Below are 11,031 nucleotides of genomic sequence, written 5' to 3' on the forward strand. Positions count from 1 at the left end.
CATGAAAAATATGTTAGGAAAGGCAGTCTGGGTTACTCCTGCCTCAGGCAAAGGCAAGCCCATTCGTGGGATTGTTTTTGCCCAGGGACCTGGCAGCACCTGGTGGGTGATGCTTAAGGATGGAGAAGTTCGGTGTGTACCTCAAGGGGATTTGAGTTTAGGTGAAAATATGCAATACTGAACTGCATGATGTGAATTGCCGTACTAACAGTATTTAATAAGTGTCTTTCAGATCAAGACAGTGATGATGAAACCAGAGCTAGCTTCTTCGAGTGGCGCCTAACAAATTCCTCGAAGTTGATGTCTTTAACCCACAAACAGTGGTCATGAGATGCACTTGTACCATTTTTTCCTGCCCTGGGAGACTGTTGTGACAAAATGAACTTAATGAACTTTTTAAAGCATTGGTCCACTGATTAATTACTCCTGTGTATATATGTATATATATATATAGTAGTAGTGATTAATTAGATTGTGTTGATAGATTGTATTGATAAGGTTTAAGTATTCAGCGAATGGCATATTATAAGGGGTGGAATGTCCTGGTTTTGTTAAAAACAAGTTCCTCTTTCAGTGAATTTTGCCTGTCAGCTAAAGCCTTCATATTAACTGCATTTTCCTGGAGAACCAGACCCATGTTTTGGTAAACCTAGCAATGGAATGCAAACATATTGATAAGCACGGATGGACATCTCGCGAGAGGGGCGACGAGAAACAAGTGACTAAGAAACTGACCAACTGTGTATAACATTCCATTCACGTGAATACTTCATATAAAAGTGGGAGATCACGAGGATCTCGTCCCTTTTCCCCTTCTGCTTATGGCCGACCTTAGGAGAGGATCTGGCTGGTCGTCCCTGAGAACTGAGGCCTAGTGAGAGACTGAATCCAGCTCCGCTTGGCTGCAGAGTCTAATCCAGGACTTTGGTGGCCGGCTCTGCAGTTGCTGAGACTTTCAAGATTGGTTTTGTATATTTTGTATTATTTTCTCTATTCTTATTAGTAGCATTAGTAAAACATCTTTAATTTTTCCAACTCTCTTCTCTCTGTTCTTCTTTCCCTCCCTATCGCCTGTCCTGAGTGGGAAGGGGGGAGAGGGAGGGGCAAAAAGGGGGAAGTGGGGGGGAGAGGAGGTTAACAATACATCTGCCAGGGTTTTATTGTCACCCCGCAATCTTAACCCTCGACAATGCCCCATCCCTTCAAGTGTTCAAGGCCAGGTTGGATGGGGCTTTGAGCAACCTGGTCTAGGAAAATGTGTCCCTGCCCATGGCATGGGGGCTGGAATTAGATGACCTTTAAGGTCCCCTCCAGCCCAAACTGTCTTAGGATGTTTCTATGATTAATGTAACAGAGAGATTAACAAAGACAGCTGATAAGCCTATGCTAGAGGAAGATGTGTCTGCACCTAAGCATGCCAAAGCAACCTAATGTAAACAACTTGGTTTTTTTAACTGGAGTTAAGACTACCTAGAGGCCTGGCTGCCCTCCTCTGTCCCATGTTTCACTGCTACATAAATCCAGGAGGAACAACTCGGCTTAGAATCAACACATAAAGTGAAAGTATTGGTATTCTCCCAGGAGCATCACCACATTTCATTGGTTCTTCTACCTCATGCAGAGGTGGGAAGCCCAAATTTTATTCCAACACTTTATTTTCCCAGTGGTGCTTCTGTTTCTTCTGCAAAGAAACCCGTTTTCATAACAGAGCAAAGCAGCTTTCTGTTCAGAGTTGACATTTCCACTCATGCCCTGCTTCACCCGCCTATTTCTATTGATGACAAATTTCATATTCCCCATTTAAAGATGTTTAAAACAAAAATAAAGTGTACACTCAAGTCAACCAAGAAAAAGTTAGTGAACCAGTAATCTCTCAGTAAGGGATACTCACGAAGTACCATCATTCACATATTTATTTCTGTCCCTCTCAGCAAAGTTTTTTTCTCTAACAAACTCACTACAATAGGCAAACTGTGTACTAAGAAATAAAGAGGTTAGCATTCTAAACAGGCAACTGAAAAAGCTTCAAAAAAACCACACCTGTGATTTCCCACATCTGTCTGTCTTGAGTTAGTCCTAGTTTTTAAAAAGAAGGGATCTAAACACATATTTTACTGCTTTTAGTTGTCCTCTCTGTCATTTTACTATCCCAGAAAGCTGAGTATATAGAAGTAGGGAGTGTTTACTTCATTTCACCCTGGCAGCTTTTAAGGATAATCCTATTTAATTGTATAATCCTCCTTCTGCAATGTTGAACTTCAGCCTATCTGTATCAAATGGACCATGAATATTACTAACAATATTTTTTCTTTCCACTTTTCTTAAAAATTATTAGTGATCTTTGTTTTCTAATGCTTACCCTTAGTACAAAAGAAACTGTAATTGTCTCCAATTTATTTTGAAAAAGTATCTGCTGTGGAAGGTACTCAATACCAACGTGTAACTGCAACATCATTTAAGTGGGAAGGCAGGGGAACCATTTTTGGTTGACAAGAAGCTTGGTATTCCATTTCAGGCTTATATATTGGTACTATATGGTCCAGGATGTGTAAAGCAGTAGTCACTCTCCAGCTTGATCAAAGCAGTAAGTCTATTATAAGGCTTAGAGCCTTATACCAGAAGTTCACAACCTGTAATAGCACAGCTTCCCAAGGCAAATTATGAAGCCCATGATTTGCTTCTGACCATCTGCTCAAAAAACCCCACAAAAGCAGGGATGCTCACAAAAGCAAGAATTTCCCTTGCATATGTACTGCACAGCAAATGTCAGCCTCAACACTCAGACCCAATGCAAACAAACTATGCATTCCCAATCAGTCTGACCCTATGTCAGTTGCAGCAGGTTTAAGTATTGTACTGCCACTGAAAGAAGCTGTACATCCAAAAGGCAGGAGTTCAGTACAGCTCTCCAAAACTTTCCAAGCTGTCCAAAAATTCAAGTATGCTTGCCATGTCAGACACTACTCCCATTGCAAGAATCGCTAAGTGTAGCTAAGAACTATATTAATTGGGAGTTTTCCCATATAAAACTGTTGAAATACTGTGGTGTTTCCTGTTCTAGGAGCAAAGATGTCAAAACAGGCCTTCAGCCTTTTCTTGGGCTGATTCCTATCCTCAAAAGCGACTGTGTGCAGAATTTTAGGAATACAGAAAGTATTTTTATTTTATTACTATTGTTCTATTACAATTTCATTCTGCTCATCCTGAGACAACCTGTAAAGTCAGACTATCCTCAATGGATGGGAACAAAACAAAAAATTCCTATTTTGTAAAAGCTCTGTTTTATGTCCTGAATTTAAAGGTCATGTGAATTTAGAATATCCTAAAAAATCTAAAATATTTTGAATCAATCACGTGTCATTCCCTTACTATTAGTTAATAGCACTAATCTTCAAAACACAGTTTGTGTCAGGGATTTAAAAATTATGCATTTCCTGTAAAGGTGCTTCTGTTTAGGCAGATCTCGACACTTACTGTGTTAGACAAACTGGTAAGTGTTGCGATGAACAGCATAGCTGTATGGACCTGCATTCTCCTGTCTATCCTCTGTGAGTACATTTGCTCCTGTTTGTACTTCGGAACAATCTAAACATATCCCACTGCTTTAGGTATAAGAAGACATGAAAATCCTTTCTCTTCCTAGCTGTTCTCTATTTATTGCAGACTGCTTCCGTTAAGAAGAAAAAGAAACAGAAACATTGGCAAATCCCATGCCTTTCACCACGTAGCCATAGACTAGTACCTAAGCAATTCACTGCTGAGAAAAAACACCAAATGCCTTTCTTTATGAAATGAAAGGAGTAGGGGATAAAGCACACATTTGCCATGTTTACACCTCTCTTTGGGGAAATGCAGGGAGACTACTTCAACTTTCATGCCTGCAGCAGAACAGATTGTTGGTAAAGAACCAGTAAGCCAGAATTCTTAATTCTAAGTCCACAGTAAGTTTCTCCTAGAGCGTGCTCTAAAAGAATGGTCAGTTGTAGGTTATAAATATTACCAGACTTTTTCTTATTTCAAATATTATGGCAAAACAAGAGCAAGCAGTAGGAAAAAAAAACAAACAAACAAACAAATAATTAATGGTCCAGCTCTACAATTCATCAGTTTCAGAAGAGCAGTCTCACTGGCATCAGCAGGACTGCTTACATCCTGGTATTTGGCTAACAATGAACAAGTAGGCAGTCAGCATACAGATGGAGAGTTCTTGGAAACCTCTCCTTTTTAATCTTCCTGCAGCACCAGTGCAGAATCCGAAAAGGTACTCAGAGCAATCCCATTGAGCTACAAAAAGATGTAAGAATCGAAGGTGTTTTTACCAAGCAGTTGGATAGGGTTGTCACTACTGATCATGTGAGCTCCAAGATTACACCAAGGTCACAGTGATGTTGTTTCTAGACTGTCCATGCATATCTCAAGTCTTTAGTTTGATTAGAAAATATCCACTGAGTTATGTTTCCTTCAGCTGTCAAGACAGGTTGCCAAATGAAACCAATGTTGGCAGTCAGAATTTGGCTAGTAATTGGCTGGGAGTACAGCTCTCATTTTTCACTTGTATGTTCACATGTTTAACGTGGTATGCTAAGAACACCATTATTATCACTGGCTTTTGATGATCAGCTCAAGAAAAAACTACTGAAGCTCTCAAGAACTGTGAAATAAGAAATATGGGGAAACTTTCACGCTGTGCTGTACGTTACATGCTTTACCCAGCTGCAACCAATGAACTATTCAAAAGCATACAAATCCCACTTCAAGGGGTGAAGGTGCCTAACATCTTCAACAATACTCTTCTTTCTGCCTACAGAAGCAGTTAAGACTTCTAATCAACATTTTTTTCAATTTTGTGAGTGCCACTGGCATGTCAGGTCTTTCTGTGCCTTGAGAAGGTGGAACCAACACTAACATCTTAACTTGTATGTCACAGCAATTTCATGCAAGGCCTTTTTTCATTTTATTGGAGATCTGGTATCTTTTCACAAAACTAGCCCTACAGCATCAGCCACACATCTGTACTGCCAAGAATGACCCTCCCTTGCACATGATGGCCACATCTTTTTTTATTGACTTCTTCAATCTTCTTCCTGTGTGGCAAAAATCACTGTTGTCTGTCAGACTATAGTTACCTTCCTTGGTGAGCAAAGAGATTCCTGAAAAGTCTTCTATCTAAAGAAGAGAATGGTGTAAGTTTTGTTGTTAGACTAGAAAGAAAAATTGTCAAGTGGAATCTAAGCTTCATGTTAAGGGACTTATAGCCCACTTCTTTGGCTTTCCAAAATGCAGGCAGCCTAGTAATCCTAACCCAAGTCTGCAAGGCTTTGAAATGAGGGTGTACCTCAGACATTTATACCATATTTTCTCTGAAATTTCTCTATATTTAAAAATAAAACATAATTTGTAATTGAGGTAACTACAATAAAATATTTGTAGGTTCAAGCTTCAATGCATTTTTACATCTTAAAAGAGAAAATGTAGTTTGAAATATTGCTTGGCTCTTTTTGCACGGCAAGGCCTAGAGGAAACAGTATAGAATATGCAATGTAGGTATGATGTTTTTTCAAGACTCTTGGAAACAGAGCAACTTACATATGTAACAGAGCCCAAGCAATGACAGAATAGAGAAGGACAAATAACTGAAGATTTGTTATGACAACTTTGACATAATAGCACTGCGAATTTTTTTTTAACTCTATGTCCGATGCAGCAGCACTCTCAGGAAAAACAGCTGCTTAACTATTTCACTGCAAACAAGACTATGCAGTTGAGGATCATTACACCAGTCAACATCAACAACAGTTTCCAATTTATCTGAGAGACATAGAATAGTTTACATTTCAGCTGCAGCTTTCTGAATGGGGAACATATCTGGACAGCCAGTAGGCTGGGAATAAGCTGGTACTCTTAGAAAAAGTCTGACTGAATCAAAAATTTCTAGTGGGGCTCCTAGAGAACAGACTCTACTTAAACAGTAGAGTCTTAAAAATTTAAGACTTAAAAATTACTTACTTAAAAATTCCAATTTATAAATCAAGCCAAAGGAATTACAGATACACAATGACATACGTCACTTTTCAGCAGACATTTGTAATAATTATCTCTATTAATTTCTTCACAAAGATTTTCTCTAACCTAATTTTACCCACATGCAATGTAGAAGGAAGTAAAATTCTAACAAGAAAAAGAAGTTCAGAAGTCAAATGATTTTCCAGAACATAAAAATCCTTTACCTGATTGCTTTCACACCACCTTCCGTTGACTTTCAATATTTTTCTCTGCAATTAATTCTGCTATTACGCTTTGGAAAATCTGACAAAATGTCAATAATTAGATGCCAACCACTTAGTGTTGTGTGAAACTTGGCGGTTTTGCTTTGCAGGAGTGCAGGCAAATATTTTATTTGGTGTCAATCCACATATGTTCCCTCTCCACCACTTCCAGTTTGGTTTTGACTTTTGAGTAAGTCCAAAGAGGCAAATGAATAAGCAGTCAAAATTTCCACATTTTACCTGGTTTCACTTCATGACCATGCAAATAAAAACCAGGCAGGCAAATCTTCATGAATCAACAATGGAACAAGTTAGATGTTCAAATTCAGAAAGAAATATAAGAAAACATCCTGTCATGTGATTGTGGTGATTTACACCCATCTAGACACCCAAAAACCTCAGGATCGTCATGATGTTAACTCTTCCTAGTGCCATTACTGTTTGTATTCTATAGTCTGTAAAGTGCTGCAGGCATGTGCATTTATGATACTACATAAAGACCCCAAATGAGAATAATAGTAATAATAATTGGTTTTGTTTAAAATCCTGGCAGCATTTTACATTGTTCCAGCTGCTTTCTACTCTTCCCATCCACCCCCAAGCATCCTGAGATTGCAGCTCACCGGATGACCACTACTGCTGTCATTATGCCCAATTCTGGTCTTTATCTGGTAAAAACCACAGTTGATCCAACAGAAATTATAGAAGGTGAAATTTGTTTTAAATGAGAGAAGTAATAACCATTCAAAATGTCAGACTGTATTAACATTTCTTCTGAGAACATATGCATTGTTTATGTCTACAAAGGAATTTAAAGAAAAGAAGGGTATAGAGTCCAAAATCCAAGTAACTACAGGTACCACATGTGGGAAATTGTGAGGTAGAGAAAAGAGGCCAATGGGATAAGCAGAAGAAAAAAGGGAATGAAGATAAGAAAGCAGACATAAAATATGGGTACAAGCAGAAAAGACAGAACAGTCTGAAAACTGAGATGTACAAGATTAAGAAGATAACACAAATAAGAAAAATAACTCTATAATATAGGATGGGAATGAAGAACAAATGGATTACAGATAGACTGGAGGAGAGATGATGATACAGGGAAAAGAAAGGACAATGAGCATGGATGTAACCGATTACAGGCACACAACGAACACACAGTAAAATTAGGGATGTAGATGAGAAAAGTTGAAGAAAGAATGGCATAAGAATAAAAAGGAGATCTGAAACAGAAAGGTACAGGACTGAGAGAAAAAAGTGTATCTGGAAGAGGGACAAAGAACAGGAAAATTTTACAGGATAAAGGCAGAAGTAGGATTTGAGAAAAATTATGACTGGGATAATCAAAGTTTGAGTGGCGAGATGGTTAAAAATAAGGATAAGTACAAAGGTAGGACCCAAGAGAATATGGAAGAAAGAAGACCTCAGGAAAGGGATGGGAGTGAAAAGCAGCAGATGAAGCTAACACTTGTACGGAGACCTTGGTACTACCCCTGCATGCAAGGTCATCTTACCAGTCCACCACAGGTACTGAAGGAGGCAAAGGAGCCTGGGTAGCGGAGGACAGTGCCACTGTAGTAACAAGCTCTCTCAGGTTGTGACTGTGCAGCACTGGGTGGGCTTTTGCCCTCGCCCCTGAGCCGCTCCTCCACAGCAAAGCCAGGAGCCAGGAAGCGGCTGTCCCTCTTGAGCAGCAGGTAGAGCTCCCGAGCAAAAGCCGGAATCCTCAGCAGCACCTCATCTCCATCCTCTGCTGGAGGTGGTGGCGGAGGGGATGGTGGTGGTGGCAACTGGTCAGAAGCACCAGACCCCTGGGGCAGAGGGGACCAGTGGTAAAACTCCTGAGACTCATACTCATCCTCAGTGTCCTCTTCCTCTGCTGCCTCCCCCACAGCCTGTGCCTGCCCCTCCACCAAGGAGGAGACTGAACGCACCTCCCGAGAGCTGCCGGCCACCGGGTTAGGTGTGACAGGGGTACTGAGGGTGCTGTTCCGGTTCCCACAGCTGGGGTCGGTGCTGCAGCCGCCCCCACCACCACTGCCACCCGCTGGTTCCTGCTGGCCCCTGCTCCACAGCGCGGGGAAGACGATCTCCCACTCCTCCATTTCTTCTGAAGCATGGAGACCTGTGGGAAGGCCAGCAGATGCTTTAAATGAGTGGAGCACCCAGCAGCACAGAGTGCCTGTCAGCAACCTACTGTCTGCCCCACCACAATGCACTCTTCCTAGCTCTCAGCCGACCAAGCACGCCACCCAAAATTCGGTAGGCTCCATTTGGCCCTTTCATCCTGTCTTTTCACATGGCAGGTATGCCAGCCGCTAGATGTCCCTGTGCTTGTTGAGGGGTCTGGGACACACCGTGGTCCCAGGAGTTCAAGCTGGGCAGAAGGTGTGTTTCTACCATCAGCTGGGAATGTTCTTCTTCTTGACCACCACCTCCATGCAAAGAGAGCTGCACAAACTTTTCATCACTTAGACAAACTGGCAACTTTTTCATACAGCTAAAAAAATGGGTTTTTAGCAGGGAAAACTTGAACAAGAAAAACTGAAAATTTGAACCTTGTGTTCAGCATGTTTTGCCAGACTCACTATGATTTCAAAAGTGCATCCAAATGCACTCACACCTCATGGCTGCACATTTGCAAGTGCACATACAAGTGGCAGATGCATGCATATGCTGTATCATCATTATCATTATAGTCAAACTGAGTTACAATCACTAATCAGTGATGTCTGTGTATTACATACACTATATCACAATTTAACCAAAATTCCCAGCATGCCAGCATTACATTTATAAAGGTATGAGTACACACAATCTGCACCAGCTTGAGACAGGAGACAATTTACACATTCATCCTACACAGGACAGTAATAGCACTGCCGAGATGACAGGGCTGAGTATGAAAATTTGGACCTCGTACAGTGCATACGAGCGCATTGCAATGCACCCTCACAGCGGAGGCATGCTTTATCTGATCACCCATCTGTTACAGAGGATAAGCACTGCAGCTGCGGCGTTTAACAATGGACATGTACCGGCTACCGGCAGCCGGCGGGGCACGGAGGCCGCCCCGAGACTCGGCCCCGTCCCGCGAAAGGCGCGCACTTACCTGCCGAAAGCCCGCTTGACAGTACGCACAGCTGGTAGAAAATGCAGCAGACGCGGCTCAGGCGCATCCTCCCGCCCATTCCCATCGGCTCCGCGCCCGCGGGACGCCGGCGGGCAGGACAGGGAGGGCCGTGCCGTGCCGAGCCGAGCCGGGCCGGGAGCGCAGCCACCTGGGCGCCCGCGGAGAAACTGCAGGCGAACGCGAAGCTCACGTCCCGGCTGGGCGGGCGGGCAGCACCGGCAGCGCTGGATGTGCAGCGCACGACGGGGGGGCGGGCAGGGGGAGGCCGTTGCGAGGGCGCAGGCAGGCGGGAGCGCGGCCCGTACGCGCGCACAGCGCCCGGCGGCGGGCGGGCAGCTGCGCCCCACCGGCGGCGACCACGCTGCCCCCGCCTGCCGCTCGCCCCCACGGGGCGGGACGCGCCGGGGCCCGTCCCGTCCGGCCCCGCCCCGCCCCGCCCGGGCGGGCACCCGGCGCGGCCCCCCTTCCCTCCCCGCCAGTCCCGCCGCCGCGCCGTGAGCTGGCGCCCGGGCTGCTCCGTGGGCAGCTGACTTCGGGCTGCGTGCCGCGGGCACCTTGCGCGGGCGCGGCCCTCTGGACACCGCGCTTCGCACCCGCCGGCCGCCGCCGGCCGTACAGGAGCTGGCACCGGTACCGCGTGCGTCCCGACAGCGGGACAAGCCCCCCTTATCCCGCCACCGGGAACGCGCTCTGCACAGCCTGTGTCTCAAATTCAGGGAACAGCAGAGATTAGACATTTCTGCCTGGTTTTGTGCAATTCGATTCTGATCTCCTTTCCCCCCCACTGCACAGTTCTCCATGGAAACCCATCACTTTCCACCACAACCCTTGTCAGCAAATGAATTATTAAGAGAGGAGTCGAGCAAAAGCTTTAAATGCACATCTAACATAATTATAAACTGTAGGAGCAACAGGTAAACACTTCCCTCTAAAAGCCTGATTTCTTATCATAACTTCTGCTTTATCTACTGTTGGTGGTGTCAAAGGTGACTACTCTGCCCTGGGGGAAAGGAAGGCAATCTACTGTGAAGAGGAAAGCCAGCTGTGCTTTTAAGAGTAAGCTACAAAGTTGCAACAATTCTTCCTGAAAGTTAGTTGTATAAAATGAAAAGCAAAACAAACAATCACATTGGGGCTCCAAATAAAAAACACGTTGGACTCCACAGAAGGCAAATGCAGCTGGGGTTTGCTCTCTGCCTTGTTCAGTAGCTGTTTGAAACCTATGTGGCATGGGTATGCTCAACTAACTCCAAACAGTATTTTGAATTAGTTATTTGGTTTTATAGGAAAAAAATCTTACCATATGGTAGTCCTTTCCTTTCCTTTCCTTTCCTTTCCTTTCCTTTCCTTTCCTTTCCTTTCCTTTCCTTTCCTTTCCTTTCCTTTCCTTTCCTTTCCTTTCCTTTCCTTTCCTTTCCTTTCCTTTCCTTTCCTTTCCTTTCCTTTCCTTTCCTTTCCTTTCCTTTCCTTTCCTCTCCTCTCCTCTCCTCTCCTCTCCTCTCCTCTCCTCTCCTCTCCTCTCCTCTCCTCTCCTCTCCTCTCCTCTCCTCTCCTCTCCTCTCCTCTCCTCTCCTCTCCTCTCCTCTCCTCTCCTCTCCTCTCCTCTCCTCTCCTCTCCTCTCCTCTCCTCTC

General features: G+C 43.8%; 1 protein-coding gene across 1 annotated transcript in view; it reads right to left on the reverse strand.

The window, feature by feature from the left end:
• ADAMTS19 (ADAM metallopeptidase with thrombospondin type 1 motif 19) overlaps positions 1 to 9,463 on the reverse strand; it is a gene marked incomplete at its 5' end in the record, with an annotated part of 153,731 nt that extends 144,268 nt beyond the window's left edge. The window contains 2 exons of the mRNA XM_082074829.1: positions 7,781 to 8,391; positions 9,379 to 9,463. Coding sequence (XP_081930955.1) covers positions 7,781 to 8,391; positions 9,379 to 9,463 — 696 coding nt within the window. The remainder of the gene's footprint in view (positions 1 to 7,780; positions 8,392 to 9,378) is intronic.
• Positions 9,464 to 11,031: the final 1,568 nt, after the last annotated feature.

Source organism: Streptopelia decaocto (assembly GCF_964273445.1).
Source record: "Streptopelia decaocto genome assembly, chromosome: Z".
In the NCBI taxonomy this organism is placed as follows: domain Eukaryota; kingdom Metazoa; phylum Chordata; class Aves; order Columbiformes; family Columbidae; genus Streptopelia; species Streptopelia decaocto.